The sequence below is a fragment of the Rhipicephalus microplus genome, chromosome X (genome assembly GCF_043290135.1).
Source record: "Rhipicephalus microplus isolate Deutch F79 chromosome X, USDA_Rmic, whole genome shotgun sequence".
NCBI lineage: Eukaryota > Metazoa > Arthropoda > Arachnida > Ixodida > Ixodidae > Rhipicephalus > Rhipicephalus microplus.
This window is the reverse complement of record NC_134710.1, coordinates 25,718,993-25,741,010: the sequence shown is the minus strand read 5'-3', so window position 1 is coordinate 25,741,010 and position 22,018 is coordinate 25,718,993. Positions and strand designations below refer to the sequence as shown.

Below are 22,018 nucleotides of genomic sequence, written 5' to 3'. Positions count from 1 at the left end.
GCTTGTCGAATCTGTTGTTCATTTTTCACGTACGTTGCCAATGTGCTCCGCTTCACGGTGTACTTGGTCATAACCTGCTGCCGTGATTCGCCGTTCTTCAGTGCTTCCAAAATTTCCACTTTAGTCGCCAAGTTCTTCACGTCGTAGTTCTGCCGCTTTTTCGGCGTTGCCATCACTGTAGCGCACGATGGTGGTGGCATGCAAATACGGTCACAATGGAAGAAAAAGAGAACTCCGCAAGAAGAGATGGTTCCGACACGACAACACAAGGGAAAATGGCGTCGGAGGCGCTGAGTGGAGAAGAAAGAAGACACCGACGTTCGGTGACGCTGCGATCACCCCCACTAGTTGATGATGATGGCGATGTCACTCAGGTTTCGGTTTCACTCCATTGGTGCCAGTGCTGCTTTATCACACTTTTGTGTAGCAGCAGCTGTCAGCATTTGTCCGAATTAAGCGGCGCGGAGCCGAATTCCGACGAAATAACGAAAGTTTGGTCCCATAGATTAACATGCACTTTGGTCGGGACCAATAGAGCCGCCCGAATTATCCGAATTTCCGAATTAACGGGTGTCAAATTAACGAGCTTTTACGGTATATGTACCAACTGAACCACATTAGGATTGTATTTGCATGGATCATTGTACGGCTACTTCGCCAAGGCCACAAAATTGTGAATGATGTGGGCTTTTTTCCTACTAAAAAATTGAGTGGAGGCATGCAGGTGCCAAACCAAGGTTGCACAGGAAATTGCACTCTGCAGGCACCCGAAATTATGCAACCATGCAGGCTGATGGGCTTTACGAATTTAGTGACGCCTGATGGGCTATACGAATTTAATGTAATGCCCTTCGGCCTTTGTAATGCGCCAGCCACATTCGAAAGGATGATGGATAGCATCTTGCGTGGGCCTAAATGCAAGACATGCCTATGCTACTTGGATAATGTCGTTGTTTTCTCCCCTCATTTTGACAGCCACCTCTAAAGTCTCAACGAAGTCTTGAGCTGCCTCACGAGCGCAGGCCTTCAACTAAACATCAAAAAGTGCCACTTTGGAGCTCGGAAGCTCACAATACTTGGCCAACGTTGTCTCAAAACATGGCGTCCTCCCAGACCCAGAAAGGCTTCATGCTGTCGCTGAGTTTCCGAAGCTTACGACCGTGAAAGCGCTTTGCAGCTTCGTCGGACTGTGCTCGTACTTTCGCCGCTTTGTGAATAACTTTGCTTCAATAATCGCACCACTGACACAGCTGATCACTGGCGATGGACACCTCTCTGATTGGTCGCCAGCACGCGATGATGCTTTTGCAACATTACGCCATCTCCTTACTTCACCACCTATTTTACGCCACTTCGGCCCTACTGCTCCAACCGAGGTGCACACGGACGCCAGTGGCATAGGACTTGGTGCTGTCTTTGCTCAACACAAGCCTGGCTTTTGGAGTATGTAGTTGCGTATGCCAGTCGCACCCTAACTAAGGCAAAGCACAAATACTTGGTTTCCGAAAAGGAATGTTTGGCCATTGTTTGCGCATTACAAAAATTTCGTCCTTAATTATATGGACGCCCATTTTGTGTAGTTACAGATAATCATTCACTTTGTTGGTTCGCTTAATTGAAGGATCCTTCGGGCCGGCTTGGATGTTGGCCGCTACGTTTACAGAAATTTGATATTCACGTCATTTACAGCTCAGGCCGCAAGCATACCGACGCAGATGCTCTTTCTCGTTCGCCCCTTCCTTCAGCCGTTGCACCTGTTTCCTTTGCCGAAGCTACTATCGACAGCATCGATACCGTTGACATGCCTTCGGAACAACGCAAGAACCCTTGGATAGCCTCGCTCATCGACGTTCTCTTCTCGTCTTCGGTGACACCATGCCAGCGTTTACTTCGTGCACTACGTCGGCAAATTCCCCATTATGCGATACGGGATGCCATGTTGTACCATTGCAACTATCAGCCGGATGGTAGGAAATGGCTTCTTGTTATACCTCGCCATTTGCGCTCCAACATGTGCGCATACTTCCACGCAGACCCTCAAAACGCGCACACTGGCGTTTTGAAAACATACGACCGGCTTCGCCAGCGATTTTTCTGGCATGGAATGTACTCGTACGTTCGCAAGTACATACACTCGTGCACTGAGTGTCAGTGACGAAAAACAACTTCTCATGCCTGTGGCGAATTACAACCATTGCCGTGTTCAGCTCTGCCAGTTGATAGAATCGGCATCGACCTCTATGGCCCACTACCTTGTACTCCTGCTGGAAATCGCTGGATTATTGTGGCCGTTGACCACCTCACTCGTTACGCTGAAACCGCCGCTTTGCCAGCCGTTGCTGCTCGTGATGTCGCCTTGTTCATCTTGTGTAGCTTTGTTTTTCGCCATGGCGGGCCACGTGAGCTGCTCAGCGACCGTGGGCGTGCATTTCTATCGCAAGTCGTCCAGGAGGTTCTCAGTGAGTGCAATATTATTCATCGCACCACTACAAGCTATCACCCACAGTCAAAAAGTTTGACGGAGCGCTTGAACTGCACACTCAGTGAGATGCTCTCTATGTACACATCCTCCGACCATTCTAATTGGAACCTGGTGCTCCCTTTCGTGACGTATGCGTATAATACGGCCACGCAAGCAACTACTGCGTTTTCCCCTTTTTTTCTACTGTACGGACGTGAGCACTCTTCTACGCTTGACACGATACTTAGTTACCGCCCAGATGCTTCAGAATACCGCCCAGCCTCCGAACTTGTTAAGTGTGCCAAAAAGTGCCGCCAATAAGCGCATTCATTTACATCCGTCGCACAAGGTCTCCAAAAAGAACGACTTGACCAAGACGAGCCTGCTCACAGCTTCCTCGTAGGCTCATTTGTGTTGCTTTCGGTTCCATTTCAGTCCCCCGGCCTCTCCCGAAAGTTTGCATCCAAGTACAATGGTCCGTACCGCATCGTTTAATGCACATCACCGGTCAACTACGTCGTTGAACCAGTGACAGCTGCCGATGACAGACGATGCCATGGTCGTGAGACAGTCCACATCAGCCGCTTAAAACCTTACTATGATCCCCTTGTGCTTGCTTCGCCGTGAGTCGCCAGGATGGCTCCTCTTCACCACTGGGGAAATGTAGTGGGGAAGAGGGAGAGAGACAGTATCTAGTCGGAGCACCTAGAAGACGACTACGACGAAGAGCCGGGCTCGTGACAGTGACTGACGCCCCTTGAACCAGGCAGTTGGTTTTAGTCAATAAACACCCTTATAATATATATATATATATATATATATATATATATATATATATATATATATATATATATATATATATATATATATATATATATATATATATATACACACCGTATTTACTCGATTTACCGTGCCCTCGATTGTAACGCGCACCCGGTTTCCACGACGAAAAAAAAAAGTAAGACATCGATTGCAACGCGCACCCATTTTTCTCGTTTGCCCACACGATCACACCACCCGGGAAAAAGACTCTTTTTGGGAGCGTCTTCTGTTTAAATATGAGGTACGGGGGAAGCTTGTGCCTATCTGACGTGCAACGGAGCATTGCCGTCACTCTAGTTATACCGTGGCCCGATGTCAGCACGCGAACTTGCTTTGCCCCCTTCTTCTCGACGGTTGTGATGCCAGGCATGTCGAAGTAAAGAGGCGTCTGATCGGCATTCCCGATTTGCCCAAGCAGGGAGCCGTTGTTGTGCCGCAAGTTTAGGACGAACCGCTGAAAACTGAAGCTTTTCTTCGTACACCTCCGGCAACTTTTGGCATATGCCTGTGCGCTTTTAGAGGGAAAAGCCTTTCCTCTTCATAAAGTTAGTTAGCCAGCACCTGCTCGCTTTAAACTGGCTCCGCATTAGCCCTTTTTCTAAGGCTAACTGCACAGCCTGCACTTATAGCAGTTCTGTCGTCACGGGCCGCTGTGCTGCTCACTGCTCAATCACATACTTGCCGAGCAGCTCTTCAATTTACAGAAACCGACCCTGCTGTGGTCCGCTGAAGCCTTTGCATGAATCTTTGCTGTCGACAATATTCTGCTTTTGTTTCCGCCATCTTTGCTGTCGACAATATTCTGCTTTTGTTTCCGCCATCTTTGCTGTCGACAATATTCTGCTTTTGTTTCCGCCAGTCTCGCACGCTGTTTCGGGAACTCCGAATGACCGCGATGCAGCCCGATTTACGTCCGTTTCGGCACACGCGATGACTTACTTTTCTTTTAAAAGCAGCATCGTGGTGCACTCATCGAGTTTTTGGAGTTGGCTCTTCCATGCCGTCGATGCTAATGCACACCAAGATGACGAACTTCTGAGCACACGTACGAAGTGCCGCACATGGGAAACACATAGGCAGAAATGGCCGACGCGCCATGCCGACGCTCGTAGGGGGCGTCCATTTTGGAATGCCGATGGCAATAGAATGACCGTATTAATTTTTTGCGTACTCGATTCTAATGCGCATGCGATTTATAAACTCGCTTAACCGGAAAAAAGGTGCGTGTTAGATTCGAGTAATTACGGTATGTATATATATATATATATATACCGTATTTACTCGCATAATCGCTGCACTTTTTTTGCCACAAAATTGATGCAAAGTTGGGGGGTGTGAGAATTACGAGTGGAAAACTTTCCACGAAAATGCAGAGAGCGAAAAAGAAAACGAAGTGGCCGCAAATCGGGATTCTCATGCCAGCAACTTACAGCAAGCTTTAAGAAGTACTAATTAGAGCTTATTCAACAATAAAACCAGAGGTTCAATACAAGGCAAGATTTATTTGAGACACAGAAAGTGGAAGCAAATAGTCGAGAATTAGAATACCATACGCGAAGCTTGTGGGCGTTGCGGGCGTAGCCGTAGCGGTTGGCGCTCAACAGGAGCCCTCAAAATGTAAGCGTAGGACGTCAGTATTGGGCTGATGGCTATTTAACAGAATCGTCTGCAGTTTCCTTCTGAAGAAATGAAGTTTATGATCAATCCCAGTTTTAGGCACACAGAAGGCCCAATGCGGTTTGGTGGCTTTCAGCTGCCGTCACCAGTAGCGAACACAAAACTCGTAGGCTCTTAAGGGCCTGTCGGCGGCCCTGTTGCCGCTGTTTAGTGCATGATTTATCTTTTGCAGCTTGAAGCAGCCGTGTGGCTTCAGTATTGCCCCATAACGTGCAAAGATTACCGACACAACATACAAAACACGCTGCAACGTGCACTGGCCACTTCGGCTTGGCTTGAATTGGATTGAATCTCCGTGGAATAGTACGCTTGATGCTTAAGAGATGGCGCCAGATAGCGCCCGCTATCATCATCAGTGGCTGGAACAAGCAGACGACGTTATTGCGGGAGTTTTCGGGGGTGCGATAATTACGCGAGGAAAAAAAAAAATCTTATTTTTCTTGGGCGATGGGGGGGGTGCGAGAATTATGCGAGTGCGAGGATTACGCGAGTAAATACGGTATATGTATATATTACAGTTTTGAAAATATCAGCGTAACTCTGTTATAGTCCGTTTTCTCAAATAGGTGTGAGCGTGACGAGCGTGAGGCATATTTTATTTTCAAATTTAGAACATTAGTGGCCAGCATTAACAAGGACCCCGGAAGACTCTCCTGCCTCCGAGAAGTAAGCCAGGAGGAAATTGGTGACAAAGATTCATAGCTGGTGACCATGCTTGTTTTTTATGACTGACTGACGTGTGCACTGTCGTTTCTTTTTTTCACTTTGTTTTTCTTTTCCTTTTCTTTTTATATATTTTTTTCCTCACGTGTACATACAAAGTGTTTACGCTCGCCTACCACTTGACGTTCATTGAGGGGAAACGGGTGAAGATCAAATGTAAAGAGCTGACCGACACATTAAGGGGAAACTCTTTCCTTATGCACGCCTTCGCGGACCCCTCCCGCCACCGTGGCGACAATCTTGGGTGGCCTGACACACGTGGAGAACTGGCCGGCACACTATGAGAACGGGATGTGGACTTACGCCGACATTTGGATGTGCGCAGTGTGGTTTTGTGCTCAGCGTTCACAGCGTTTTTTTAGTTATTTCTCACTCTCGCAAACATCTTTCAAGGCAAGAGGGACGCGGCAGCAACGAAGTTTATACGTTTATGTTAGTGTAACTCATCCCCTGACGAAGGGAGGACCCCTCCCGAAACTATTGGGAAATAAATATATTTATCCTTGTTGATAACGCTCCCGTTGTGCCATATTCTATACCTTCACGAAGACTAACTGGCCCATTGAATTATTACTCATATATATATATATATATATATATATATATATATATATATATATATATATATATATATATATATATATATATATATATATATATATATATATATATATATATATATATATATATACATACATATAACCATGCGGATTCATCCGTCCATAATCTTGGCATGATTGCTTTTTTAATGGCTTTTTTTCTTGTGCTGCAGTTGGCCGATGGTGTGAGTGGCCGCCGACGTCTATGGTGTGTACTCAAGAACTTTCAGCTCTGCCTTTGGACAAGTCCAGAGGATGCTAGGCATTTACCTCCTGTTCTGAGCATCCCAATCAACATGGTGTGTACGGTCGTATAACTTTGCAACTAACCTTCATGGGCTGGTTCACACCGCTAGATTTAAGTGATGATACATTCTTTTAAAACAATAAGAAAAAAAATCATTTTTTGGTTAATTTTTGTTAAACTTGCTGAGATTGTGTATGTATTTGTGTGCTGATTTGAACTAGACAGTTATAGGCATTTCTGACACATTGTATAGTTTCTATAATACCAAACAGTATATGTGCATTTCGGGAGCAAGATTTTCTTCTGAGCTGATCAAGTTTTAGAAGTAAATTAGCATATCAGAATAACCTAATTCGAGAACTCTATGCAAAAGAACAAAACATGGATATTGTGAACACATTTGAACGAAAGTTACGACTTAAACATGAACAAGTGTGTTAATGTCAAGCTGAAATTTCAGACGTGAGTGTTAAAAAACAGCCATCAAAATATGCTTAAATCAAAAGTGGTGGGTTCAGGTCCCCACCAATGGCAAAGGTGCATTTTTCTTCAGTTTAAATTATTTAAGTATATCTTGTAATTACTACACTGCATTTAAAAACTAGAAAAAATTGTCCACTGTGCATTCCTTGGTTTAATTGTCTGTTGAATTTTTCATGTTCCCAAAAAATTAATGAGCCCCTCAAACCATTCCCATTTTTTCATTATTTTTGCTTGTTCGTTTTAGACCAAAATATACTCATAAAAACAGCTCTAAAATATTTACACTTATAGACTTTCTAGGAGTGATTGCTAATAATAATAATAATAATAATAATAATAATAATAATAATAATAATAATAATAATAATAATAGTTGGGGTTTAATGCCCCAAAACCATCATATAATTATGAGAGATGCCATAATAGGGGGCTCTGGAATTTTCAACCACCTGGGGACACCTAAATTTCAGCACACGTGTCTCAAGAATTTTCGTCTCCATCGAAAGTGCGGCTGGGATTCTATACCGCGACCTGCACGTCATCAGCCAAGTGCCTTAGCCACTAGACTCCCGTAGCGGGCAAAGGAGTGATTGTTGAAAGAATGTGTGAAATCATATATAGCATAAACACCTTGAAAATGACTAGGCAGCAGCTTTATTGAAGTTGATGGTCATCTGCCACTATTGCCACCAGTTACAAAGCCTTTCGAAAGTGAGAGCTAACAATGTGATGTAATGCATAGTTTGGTGTAGTATAACTAGATTTTTGATGAAACATTAAGACATAGGTCGTTTGTATAAAGCAAGATTGGAGTAGGCCAAGCATCTCTTGGTGCAGCAGATGGTACATTTACAGCTAGAAATTTGCTAAAGTTTAGCACTTTCGTGACTGGTAAAAACATGGCTGTTTTCGGGTAGTCCAGAAAACATTATTTTTTATGGCACCCAAAGTTTCTGCTGTTGATGTTTATGGTATGAAATTGTACAGCAAGAAGTTATCCTTCAAACAAAGTCAGTTTGAAATCACAAATTTATTAACTATAGTACCAAAAAGATAATCAAACAAAAAAATTGTAACATGAACAAAGAAATTTAATAAAACTATCAACACTGCTTTGAAGAAGGTAAGTATACAAGAAATTGAAGTATACATTTTAAGCGAAAGGAACACACAAAATTATCCTATAAATACAGTCGAATCTCGATAATTCAAACTCGAAGGGGCCCAAATATTTGTTCGAATTAAAAGAAGTTCAAATTAATGAAAGCTAAATGATAAGAGAGCTCTCCATGCAGTGGCGCATGTGCATTGAGCTAACACATTAGAGGGAAGTTTCAGAAGACTTAGATTCATTCACAAATCACAGGACATCCCATTATAATTGAAGTGATCGGTGATGCGCGTTCAAAGTTGCGTGGCAGGGACGGAAAAGGGGAAGCGTGGCACCGGCGCGCGAGATCCTCCCCCATCTCAAGCCGCAGAGTTGTGCTCCCTGCAAGGGGCAAGGGCTGCAGAAGATAGTGCCTTTTTCCTTTCCTTCAACCACACAGTCATTCAACCCAGCGACAGCTTTCTTTTTTTCCTCTCTCTCTTCGCGCGCGGCGTTGGAAGGAGAAGGGTTTTTACGTGGCAGGGAGGGAAAGAGAAGCGTGACACGGACACGTTGCACATCGGCATTTGAGAGAGAGCAAACATTCACTGCAGCTTTTCCTTTCCCTTTCATTTCCTTCGCGCACAGCGTTAAGGTGTCGCAGGTGCCGCCGCGGGATCAAGTGGGGTGCGGTATGTTTGAATTAACCGTCACAAGTACTTGCGCGTTCGAATTACCGGGCGTTTTTGCCCATTGGAATACACATAGCTTTGACGGGACCTCATCCTGAGTTCCAATTAACCAGAAGTTAGACTTAAGCTTGTTCGAATCAATGAGAGTCGTCTGTATAAGTGCTGTAAATGCAAAAGTTTTGGCGTACATAGAATAACATTACATGCGGCGTCTATCATGCCACTGGGCAAAGCAGTTTCGCGATGCAGTGAAAGGCAGGTTTGCTGCACATGTTTCACAGAAAACAATTTTTCTGTTCTCTCTAATAACTTGAGCAGTAAAAAACAAAGTCGACAGCTCTCGCAAAGCTCCGCGTGGCACTACGGAGTGGAGTTCCAAAATTCAGTCCCGGCTGCCTCCGCGCATGAAACTGCGTTCGCTGCCTGAGCTGTTTCCAGCAAGGGGTCCCGCCCCAAGGATGTGAACACCAAGAGGATAAGAGCTGTAACCTTCAGAACACATCAGATCAACTTGCACTGACGCGGGCCGGCCATAACGCGGCCCGAGCACAAAGCTAAACTCATCAGTGGACGACCTCTGATGTTCCAGTGCGGTTTCACGAACTCTCATCGTCGGTGCTGAAATCAGAAATGTCAGTGTCGTCTTCCAAGCCTGTGCTGCTGACATCATTGGAAGATTCCAGTCCAGGTGCACGAGAATCCTCCTAAATACGCCGTTTTCATCAAGCGGTCACACGCGGAGTCAATGCCCTCATTAAAGCTACGCACGCTCACCCGCGTGTATGAAAAGGTGCCCTAAAATCCTCGCATGGTTGAAAAAAGATAAATACAAAAGAAAAACTGAATAAATAGTTCTTCTTTTACATGTCAGATGACGCAAGATTCCACAATTGCTTAGAACAGGACAAATATTGAAGTTATAAATACTGACAACATACTATCGATGGGGATAGGCGCGGTCACGAAAGTGTTAAACGCATGCTGTGAATGTTGGCAGAAATAGCTAGATAAGAAAGTTGCACAAGTACAGTTTTTCAATATGACTTGATGTTTATGCAAAAGTTCAGTGTGCAGTACTGTGTCGTATGCTTTGGTAAAATTGATTAATACTGCATCAATGTCATCTCTGGCATTGATAAACTTACTTGGTATATCATGGACAAATTGGACGATCTGGCAGTGAGGGCTGAGGCCTTGTATAAAAACATGTCGAAAAACAGATCGAATGGTGGCAGATGACATGCTGTAGCTACAGTAGAATCTCAAATATGAGTGCGGTTGATGCGAATTCCGTGATGATACAAATTTTAAGGTTGCTTCGTAAGGACTGCATTATATAAAACATGCCGTGGATGATAGGAACACGCTATTGACCGCTGCATGTGAATGGTGCAACACAGCTTGTCTGTAGGAGGAAGGCCCGTCCACACTTTGCCTCGAAAGAAGCGAATGCGTCAAAACTCACCGGAATGTCCCTCGCTTCGCCGCCTAAGTGGCTCGAAAACCACAGCGCAAGGCCGACGTGAAAAAATCGGTCTGAGACCAGTTTTTCTGCCGCGTGATAGCAGATCGCCTTTTTGCTTCACAGCTTTGCCTACGCTGGTTGCACCGTTGCACTTGTTCCAAACCACGTGATGAAAACAACCAACCGCAAATTCAACATGGCGGCAAAGGTGTTGGCAGTGGTAGAGTGTACTAGAATAAATGGAGTGCCCGGACCCAGCTTCGAAAATTGAATCCCAAACAGGGTCGATCCGCTTGTGGCGCTGCGATCGGCAGTCTTCAATGTGTCGTCGTTTTTGAAGCCGTGCGCAGCTCCACTAAAGTGGTTGAGGGGTAGAATGCTCGCTTCCCACTCAAAAGACCTAGGTTCGAATCGCAGCTGTGGACGATAGATTTTCTTTTTTCTTAATTTTATTAGCACAGCTGTATTGGTTGGCTTTTTTTAAAATTTGGCTTCATATTGCCACATATTGCTACAAAAAATCACGCGAAATACGAAGTAAAGAAAAAAAAAACATCACACTGAGCGCATTTATTTGCAGCGCCACTGCAAGGGATTTAACAAAAACTTTAAAGCATGGCTTCCGAGATTTCGGCGCACAAGAGAGACTGTGTGTTTTCACTTGCCTGCTATGAAAGCACACCGTCATATTTCACGTGATTTTTCGTAGCAATATGTGGCAACTGAAGCCAAATTAAAAAACAAAACCAACCAATACACCTGTGCAAGTAAAATAAAAAAAAAAAGAAAATTCATCGCCCACAGCTGCGATTCATACCTGGGTCTTTTGAGTGTGAAGCGAGCATTCTACCCCTCGACCACTTTGGTGGAGGTGCGCGTGGTTCTTAAAATGACGACACATTCCAGACTACCGATCACAGCGCACAAGCGGATTGACCCTGTTTGGGCTTCACCTATTGGGGCTGCGGCCGTTCCGGGCACTCCCCTTGTTCTAGTACACTCTAGCAGTGGCTAGCGTCAGTGCAACCGCGAACTACCTGCACAGCATGACAAACCTCATGGCCTTCACAAAGACGGGCTTATCGAGAACCTGGTTTGGATTACGATCGCTACAAACACTGCAAGTAGAAGAAGGTGCAGCAGCAGCGAGTCAGCATGCCCTAGCGTGTCTCGCTTTTGCACTGCCGGCTGAATCAGTCACTGCCGCTGCCGGTGCGTCCGCTCGTGTTGTTTCTTCTGGCGCATCTCCCAAAACAATGTTTGCACAGATGTAAACTAGTTCTTTTCAGTGCTTTGCATGCATAACAAGAACGCGATACGAATTTTATGCTCAAGTAGCGGGCAAAATGGAATGAATTATCAAACGGCGGTAGTGACATGTATACGAGGGGCAGAAGGAATGTGAACATTTTTGACTAGCGCAAATGTGGTTTTGCGACCGCTTTGAGATTTTCGCTTGATTTCTTTAGTATGAATTTTGCAGCACTGATTGTTTTACGTGTCAGCTCGTTTTTTTGGCCACTTAAGTGGAGAAGCGAGTGAATTTCTAACAAGTTTTTCTGCTTTCGCTCCCTTCGAGGCCAAGTGTGAATGCGCCTTATGCGCCAGCAGCATGAGTGCGGAAACTGTGGCACTTTACTGAGAGGCGGTGAAAACAGGAAAGGTCAAAACAACATCATGGACATTTTTTCAACAAGAAGTAGTGGACCTAAATAAAGTCTTGTTCATCTTTCTGATCATTTTTTTAGGTTCGTACGAATTTGGAATGGTACGGAAATTTCGCGTGCTCTCTTCAAATTTGTATTGTCGAGATTCTTTTGTATTTGCCCAACTGAAAGGTTAATAAATTTAGTCTATAATTTATAAAAGTATGTTTGTAGATTTGTAAACAGGAGAACCTTGACAAACTTGCATGAAATTGGTACCACAAACGTGGTCAGGGATTTTTTGAAGAAACAATTGTGCAAAATTTGTAGGTTCCTGATGAATAATGTGACAGAATTTATTTTGAAATGTTAACAGGGCTCTTAATCATTTTTAGAGTCTAGATTTAGAAATAGCTTCGGTAAACCTTCCTCATTTATTGTGATATCATCTAGTAAAGGTCGTACTCTATACCAAAAGGGAGAACCACAAAACGATTCATAGTGAAAACCGACTTAAAGTAACTGTTAAACACAATTGAAATAGTTAAATCATTAAACATAAATAAATTAGATGAAGCACTGGTAGGCTGTTTTAAGACCAAGGTTTTCCCAGGTTATTTTTAATTAAACTTGTCAAAGTGCATATATATTTATAATAATTGGGTTTAACACTAAGTTCCTTTTTGAAAGATTGAAATATCTGGGAAATTTGTACCAGACTCGCCACTTCTCTTTGTAGTTGGGATTATTGTGAATTACTGAGGGTAGTCTAGGGTTTGTTGTTTTATATTGTACAAAGCAATCAAAACAGGTTGTTACAGTATCCTCAAAAAGAGTAACTAATTAAGTCATTAGACACTGAAGCAGGACATTTGCATCAGTTTGTGAGGATGCTGTGCATGCATTAGGGACATTATTTATTTAAAGTGGTTAACTTCAGCGTCTTCTATTTCATTTCCCATCATACTGTGACATGCAGGTATCGATGGGAAGCTGACATGATGGCTATTGTTTGTGCCAACACCGAGAAGATCCACAATTTCTAGAGCTGAATTATAGTACAGGTCTCATCTCATGGCACAATCAATGGTTTGAAGAGCAGGTTTGGCATTATACATAGCATTCATGCCCAAACAGGTGCTTGTCAATGAAACTGTGTTACCTCCCACGTAGCAAGAAGCTCTGCAATAGTTCACATGATTTTAGATACGAAGCAGCTCTTTCACTGGCCTGTGTAGCACTGTCCCTCTATACAACACGCCGCGCGTCGCAGTTGTTGGCGCAGTGCCAAGTAGGTAACACTGCTGCCGCGCGTCGACGGCACGCTCCCCTCGCAATGTGCGCTGATGTCACTATCTTTCTTGCCTACCATGCGCTCGCTGCGGCGTCCACAGCTGCTGCTTCGTCCATTTGCCCGTAACACTGCAGCGACCGCTGCTCATTACACCGCCAACTCGTTGGTTCACGCGCAATAAACCTGATGCATGCCTAACGTACGCGTTGAAGCATGTCCATACGTGTCACCTACAAGACCTATGCCAGCCATCGCTTCAAACGAATCTTCCTGCGCTCACCGCAACACCTGCATTAGCACTGTTCAACCCGTGATGTCACCCGTGCACAATGCTGCTTCTTCGCGTCCCATCAGGGTTCTCTCGGGGAGATGGTCCAAGTTTTTTATGGTATAGTTTTAACTTTCGAGGAATTGCTTGTTGTATGACAAAATACATTATATTCTCTTTGACAGCAACATTGGTCAGGCTGTGGGAATGACAGTTCTTAAAGCAGAAAGCTGTTGATCACTCTCCGATGCCTGCATGTTCAATAATTTCATGCACAAATGAATCTTTTACTTTCACTTTGAGTTCTGGCATGAAAAGTGCTGCTTCAGTGTGTAAACAAAACTCTTGTTAGACTTGTTCTTGTAGCATTGAGGTATTACCATAAGGCACTGTTTGGGGAACATGGAAGAAAACATTAGCGTAGCTCTTGACCACAGCTAAATCAAATAGTACAGAAGGCTTCTTGGCATGTACAGATTATGGTAGTCAGCAGCTTCACAAATAAGGAACGTATTGCTTCGATTGTTATTGATGTAAAGAACACATTTTGTTCTGTCTGATGACCTTTATTTTATTTGCCATTGCTCATGTTCTCTGTAGGATACGCGGCTGCGCACTGACAACTGCTCTACAAAGTATATGCATGCTGTTCGCATAAACACTGGTGTTGCTGACAAGGCACAAGAACATCTCATTGTTGCTGATGGCGAACAAGACTTCACAAAGTGGTTGCTTCACTTACGGCAGCACATTAAGGATCACGGTAAGCTTGGCTTAAAAGTGAGCCAATTCACTACACATTTCACATACCGTATTTACTCGATTCTACCGCGCCCTCGATTGTAACGCGCACCCGATTTCCATGACGAAAAAAAAAATTAAGACATCGATTGCAACGCGCACCCATTTTTCTCGTTTGCCCACACGATCACACCACTCGGGAAAAAGACTCTTTTTGGGAGCGTCTTCTGTTTAAATATGAGGTACGGGGGAAGCTTGTGCCTATCTGATGTGCAACGGAGCATTGCCGTCACTCTAGTTATACCGTGGCCCGATGTCAGCACGCGAACTTGCTTCGCCCCCTTCTTCTCGACGGTTGTGATGCCAGGCATGTCGAAGTAAAGAGGCGTCTGATCGGCATTCCCGATTTGCCCAAGCAGGTAGCCGTTGTTGTGCCGCAAGTTTAGGATGAACCTCTGAAAACTGTGAAGCTTTTCATCATACTCCTCCGCAGAACTTTTCGCATATGCTCGTTCACTTTCGGAGGGAAAAGCCTTTCCTCTTCATAAAGTAAATTAGCCAGCACATGCTCGCTTTAAACTGGCTTCGCATTAGGCCTTTTTCTAAGGCTAACTGCACAGCCCGTACTTGGACCAGTTCTGTCGTCACGGGCCACTGCGCCACTCGCTGCACAAGCACATACTCGCTGAGCAGCTCTTCAATTTGTGGAAACCGACCCTGATGTGGTTCACTGAAGCCTCTGCGTGAAGCTGTGTTGTCGACAATCTTCTGCTTTTGTTTCCGCCAGTCCCGCACGCACGTTTAAAAAACTCCGAGCGACCGCGATGCGGCTCGATTTCCGTCAGTTTCTGCGCACGCGATGACTTCTCTTTTAAAAGCGGCATCATGGTGCACTTGAGTTTTCGGAGTCGGCCCTTCCATGCCGTCGATGCTAATGCACTACAAGATGACGAACTCCTCAGCACACGTACGAAGTGCCGCCTATGGGAAACACTTAGGCAAAAATGGCCGACGCGCCTAGGGGGCGACCATTTTGAAAATGCCGATGGCAATAAAATGACCGTATTCATTTCTTTTTCGTACTTGATTCTAACGCGCATGCGATTTATGAACTCTCCTAACCGGAAAAAAGGTGTGCGTTAGATTCGTGTAATTACGGTAATACAGTGCAAAATAGCTGTAGTTTGGTGGACGCTCGCGCACATAAGCATTATATTGTTTCCCCCTCTCTAATGCTGAAAAGCCCCGAGGGTAAAAATAAATAACTTGCAGTGGTTTTTGCATGCAGTGTAGTATACACCCATGAGATATTGTCACGAGGTCATGACGCGGTTGAAGGCAGGAGACTGGATGGTCAGATGAAACTGTTTATCTGGGCGTACCTGTGCCCCGTAAACGGAAAGTCGGGTTACAATAGTACACTTGCACAGATAGCGGCGAATGCAGCGTCGGCCGTCGATCAACTGACAAGCGGCGAAGTGTGTTGGCATTTATACCCTTGCCATCAAATATTCCAGCGTTATCGCTAGCGGTGACGTAGGTTCCCGAATAATCTGTGACGTTCCCAAAGTGGCCGTAATCCGAACAAAATGATCTACTAAAGCCTCGAAGCTTCTCAAACATGGTAAGCGTGGTTTGCGCTGAACATAGTGTAACGGGGTGATAACAAAAACTTGAGGAAAGTAACGTGGCAATATTAAGATATTAAACTTTGGAAGGTTCTTTTTTTGCTCTATGCTGCCTCCCAGTTTTTTATGGCATATTTAAAATGTTGAAAGTGACCTATTTAAAAATAAATTTACCATAATTTTTTAGAGAGGCTATAAGAGGCAAACAATACTTTTTATGGGTATACACGCAAACCTCGATGTAGCGAGGCCGATGTTGACGGAATATCGGTTATAACGAAGTAAACGAAGAATAGTCTTGTATTATACATAGTCTTAGGAATGTACCCTTATAATAACAAATTTTGGATACTATAACGATCCTCTTTTTATATAAGATGCAACTTTGTTATAATGAGGCTTGAGTGTAGATGAATTACTTATTCTGCAATATAATAAAAGTGGAAATGAGAAAGGAGCTGATATTGTTGTAAACAAGTATGCAGGCTTATGAAAATGTGTGCATCAAGAAAGAAAATGTAGAGGCACAGTATCATCATTCGTATGTGGCAGCATCATTTGCCCTTCTGCTTGTAGCTGACATTGCATGCCTGTGGGCATTAATTAAGCCATGTGGTAATCATTTGATAATAAATGAACCAGATAAACATCAGTTTACTATCACATATCCATTTACCCTCATATGTTCTGGCCTACCCAGCCCTTTGGAATGGAAATTGAAAGTCGGTGGTGCAAGAAAGAAGGTCTTTGCATACCATACCTAATGGTGATGCTTATTGTTAACTGTACAGTTGGTTAGGTCAAACTTTGTATTTCGATATCGATGCAACAGCATCAATGAGGTCATTGTCAATGAATGTCAGCATCAATAAAGGTGTTGACACCTGTAGAGCAGAAACCACAAAAACGATTAAGGTGGTGTTCGACTTGTCCTGCACACTGATAATTATAGATATATACTGTACATTGTTGAGGTGAACCAACTTTCACTTGTGACACAGCTGTTAGTTTATCCCTTAGTACATTGCTCAAATTTTTGTAAACATGAGGACACTCCATAATCTTGAAGCAAGCTAGTTTTAAATGATAGCTTTCATGGTTGTCCACAGTGCTGGCAAGCAGCAGCACTGACTCGAATCTCTGGACATGTTATTTTGAATGTGCATAGCCGATATCCTCAAATATGGCTTAAGCACAACGGCCTTCACACAACGCTTATAGTGGTTTTCGATAAGCTAGGAGTTTACTGTATTCGGTGGTTTTGCAAACGAGTTATGATAAATATTTACCATCTTAATTCTTTTCCCTTGAATAACATGGCAACATTTTTTTCCTTTTGTAGAAGCCTACTCATTATAGTCTTCATAAAAGTTGCACACTGTATTAGTTTTTCTTGGTGTGGAGTGACATTTGGAGAATGATGTATCTTGGTAATCTAATGAATACATGCTTTGATGAATGGTGTTTGGTGCCATTTTGTCTACAAGAACGATAGAAAGCATCAACAACAAATGTTTGTGATATTATAGCTAGGATTCAATGATCTTGGGCTTCATTCATGATTGTAGTGTTCTTCTGAGATATGTTTTTTACTGATGTATATTTTATACATTTTAGTAAAGATGCTCCGTCTCCTCCTTTGTTCATTATATTGGCCAAGTAAATAACCAGTTAATGTCTTTTTTGGTAAGTTAAGATAAACAATTTGGTCTCATTCAGAATACTTATTCCATCAATGTAAGAAGTAAGGCTTCAACATTTAATATATTTTTTCCAGAGCTATGGGGCAATCTTGCATCGAAGCACATGGAAATTCCTTCTCCGGGACCTCGGAGAGCGCCAATGTTTCTGCATGCTCGACAGATGTCTCTCTATGATGAGACATCCTTAAAAGGTAGGTGTTTCACTTGCATATGGAATATGTCATTACAAAGCACAAATCTTTGTTAGTGCTTGCTACATTTGCCTGACTTTGAGGCATTTCTTTTTGTGTGTGCATCAGAGAAAGTGAGAACCCAAGCCTGAGCCACATCTTGAACTGTGGTGTCAAGGATCACACTGTTATTTTAGAGGGAAGCTGCATATGGCTAGGTTCTGGCAGGTCACCCGCTTGTACAAACTGATGCGCAGGAGAACAACCTTCAACGGCAATTATATGCCGGTTCATGGATAAAATGTCCTCGCATATGTGCCTCTCATCAGCATCCGTGTCATCTAATGTGTGTCTTTGTCCTTCCGTCTTTGCACTGCTATTCCTAACAAGCCCTTTGTCACTGCTGGTGCCTCTTTCACTAGTGTTGTGATACACGGGCGTCACTTCCCACCAATCTGTTGTGCCTGTCCTCTGACATGGAGATTGCACTAGCGCTGTTATCAGCAGTTGCCCTTGGACCCTTAATTGGACAGATGCATGTCTTTTGTTCAAAGGAAGAAGCAGCAATTGAAGGAGCGTACAGAAGCATTAATGTGTGTGAAAAGGAAATGAAGCCGCTTCTGCAGAATGTGCGGCTGCTACAGGTGCTTTCACCACAGCTTTGCCGGTTTCCATCTCCATGGTGCTTGAAGGGATCTGCACTTCAGGTCAGAAGCATTTTAGAGGCTAGGCTTGTTGGCGATTCCTGTCGACACGGTGCGTCATGTAGCCATCGTAAAGTCAACTTCACGTGATGACATGATCCTATTACAGCATCATGACTGCACAAGGTTGACACAATTTGTGATGCAGTCATCACGGGATCATGATGTGGTGAAGCAACCTAGTGTATAATGGCTTGGTGGTGTCTAATGTCATCATGGTGCGTTGTGTAGTCACGGTTCATCATATAAATGGGTATGTGCCACTCCGATTGGGTAATTCCCACTACTCTCCACCGATCAACTAAAAATGAAGACTGCAACAGTTATCCCAATGTTAGGGGAGCTGAAACAGCCTTTCCTACTTGTAGTATACACCTTGCCAACGAAGGCTCTCAGGGCCCCTCTGAGCTGTTAACATGTGTGACCCCCCCCCCTCCCTGAAATAAGGGGCCGACATCGGCTTTTATGCCCTTCTCACCATTAAAAAGGTCCGTGAGAACTGAAACCGGGCATGTAGGGCGGAAGAAAAAGAAGAGGAAAACACTGCATGCTTCACTTCTGCCCAGGTTTCACATTGCTGGAGCTGAAAAAAACTTTTCCTACATGCTTCGCTCCTCTCCAATTTCTTTTGCAGGATCTTATGTTGGTTTTGACAGAATGTATACCATATGCCTATGTCTTGGAAGCTTTTAGGTGTAGACTTTATGGACTTCTCTCATCTTTCATGCACCCTTACCCATGTAGATGGCAGCCATTTGGAATTCTCTCTTCTCTGGCTTAGCTTCGTGTCTTCCCTTAGCTGTTTGCTGTTGTTGTGGTAGCTAAGATGGTAGCAAATGCTGAACTTCACAGCAAGTTGCTGTATTGGCCTAGCATGGTTGCACTCATCAGAGTTGCATATGGCATATTCTCATATTGTTCAGCCGGACTGTGAAATCTTCTATTAAATGATTTTGTTGAGCAACCAGTGCACACATTTGTGAAGTTCTGTGCCATTTACAAGAGAAAGGGAAAATCTAGGGACTGTAAGAAGCAGGGTTTTTTTGGGGGGGAGACCTTCACTATTTAATAAAGATCATTGAGAATTTTTATCAAGGTTTCAGTTCTGTAAATGCAGCAAAACCTGATATAACAGTTCTGTGGGCTGCATTTATAGGAAAATGCTACAATAATTTGCCTTTATGAATACCTTTAAAATTTCATTCAATACTGTATAGCAAAAGAAGAAGCTTTCCTTTGGGTGCAAGGCATGTGGTGCACAAAAAACGCCATGTTCTGGCTGTTTGAAAGTCACCGGGCTCTGCAATGCTTGTCCAAGTAATCATCGTCTGGATTCATTAGCAGAGCCTGTTGCCTCATGAATTGAGTATGGCAAAAATTTTTAGAATCCGTCAAGTATGAGTGTAGTTACAGGTATTTGTGGCACGCTTCAAGCACTGATTCTCTCTCCTTTCAGACCAGCGAGTGTGCTAAAAGCTACACAGAGATGGCGGGGGTGACAACAGGGCAAGAAGATGCGTCCGTTTGTCATTGCGTGTCATGACCTTAATTACTTTCTTTTCTTTTTTCCCTTTGAATATGCGGCTTCCTTTCAATGCGATTGCGAGCGTGCATGTGAGCACGTGGTGGCATCATACGGCGAGTGCAGTAATTATGCAGCTCAAAATGCTCAAATCAGCTAGTGGACGTGTACTTTGGGTTTATGGCGTCATTTCTACCGAGAAGAGGGAACAATTCCTTGCTGAATTTTGAGAATTCATTGTAAATTCTAGGCCCTGTGCTGGGCTGTAATGTTTGGCTCGATTGTGCTTATCTGGGGCCTCAACTACTGACCAGTAGCGTTTTATGATCATGCTGATAAAGTGTTGCAGAGTTCCTTAAAAAAAAAAAAGCTCTCAAATGTTTCATTTTGCCCCAACTTACGAGGTAAAATGAGGCACATCGTGGGAAAAGATGAGACATTAGGGACTTTTAGCTTGTACGTATGCTTTTTAAAATTGTCGGATTGCTTTTACCATGTTACTGTAATGCGTGGTTTTGCTTCCAATATGTAAACATTTATCTATGTACGTTGGCGTATACATTTACGTGCGGTATTTCGCTATGTGCAAAGGGGTGTAGGAGTACTGGGCGACCAAATGATAGTTTTAACATCTTGAGACGCTCCATGCAACCGCAATCCTGAACTGGTTTTTTCTCGCGTAGCGTTTTTGAGAGGAAACCAGATTATAAAAGAAACTAATTCCGAATCATGCCGCTGCAAGGCACTTATACCCCTGTCACACGGGCACTTAAAAGTCTTTTAAGTAAGGGGTCTTTTTCCGAAAAGGAGTTCCTGACAGCAGGCACACGGCACAGAGCGAACTCCTTTTCAGAAGCGGTCTTTTTCGTAAACGGCGTTCGTCGATCTCTTTTACGGCTCCGAATGAGTAGCCTCGAAACCAGTGGGTGCCAGCAATTTTCGAGTGGTGGGAAAAAAAGAGCGAATGCTTATTTTTCTGTCACCAAAACTCTTTGTAAAAACAAATTTCATATCCTGCAGAAGGTGTAATGAACTCTTTTTATGGTTATTTCCTTTTCTACTCTCGTAAGCAGCTACAACGCGTCGGCAATATCACGTGGTGACGCTCGGTCTTGCGCTGCTTTATCCTCTCCTTGACGGCTTTTGCAGCGTCTGCCTCGCTTTCCAGAGCGAGAAGGCAGGCCGTGAGGCTTGCGATCCTCGCTTTTTCTCCCATACGGTCGCCCATAACGTGTCGAGAGCAGTCGAAAGCAGCGAAAAACAAATACGGTAAATAAAAGCACAGTGGTGCCAGACGGACTTGTGCACGTCGCTAGTTATGGGAATGCTTCCTTATCTAGTGCAAAAAACATTCACATTGGTGTTTCTTCATCTCTTATTCTTAAATTTATTTGAAGAAACGAGCAGTGCAACAAGTCTTTAATTTGTACATCGTGATACATCATTTAATTTTTATTGCTTCTCTTTTAACTGCTAGCGCCACGCTTTCGCTAGCGTCTTCGAACGAAAACACTAAAAGGAGATCGTTGCTGCCGTGTGTCTGCGCCGCAAACACCTCTTTGTTAAAAGTCTTTCAACTTCGTAAAAGACCGCTTACTTAAAAGACCTTTTGCGCGCCCGTGTGACACAGGTATTACACCATAAGTAGAATGCACATCGTTTTCACTAGAACATTTTTTGTGCTTGCCTGGTACATCTCGGCCACACTAGATGGCACCATGTGTCGGCCCTCTCAGAGGCTTTAATTCTCTCAATACTTTCACATTCTTTGTCTCGGTATTCTATGGTCACTCCAGCTTTAGTAATCCAGCTCAAGCAATGTGGACGTTATTGGTGCTCACAGGTTGTCTTATTTTCACTGGCCGGCTGGAGTCTGAAAAGTGGATATTGTGACTAGCCACGTACAAAAGTTAGTTCGTGAGCTGTAGCTGCGTACACAAAACATATTCGGCGAGTGCTAGTTTACGTTCCATCTACGGTCTGTAAAGGCCCACGCATGTGCAGACGCCATCTGATATATAGTAACACGGTAACGTAGGCATAACATAAGCATAAGGTAACGTAACGGTGCATGCGAGCT

The 22,018-nt window shown here is 43.8% G+C and overlaps 1 protein-coding gene across 3 annotated transcripts in view; it reads left to right on the top strand.

Annotated features, from left to right (window-relative positions):
* The window catches only part of LOC119175737 (rhotekin-2), a 169,755-nt gene that overhangs the window by 141,092 nt on the left and 6,645 nt on the right, over positions 1–22,018 (top strand). For all 3 annotated transcript variants that reach the window (XM_075882004.1, XM_075882005.1, XM_037426688.2), the window contains exons 8-10: positions 6,459–6,584; positions 14,071–14,233; positions 17,617–17,733. In XM_075882004.1, the coding sequence (XP_075738119.1) occupies positions 6,459–6,584; positions 14,071–14,233; positions 17,617–17,733 (406 nt within the window). The remainder of the gene's footprint in view (positions 1–6,458; positions 6,585–14,070; positions 14,234–17,616; positions 17,734–22,018) is intronic.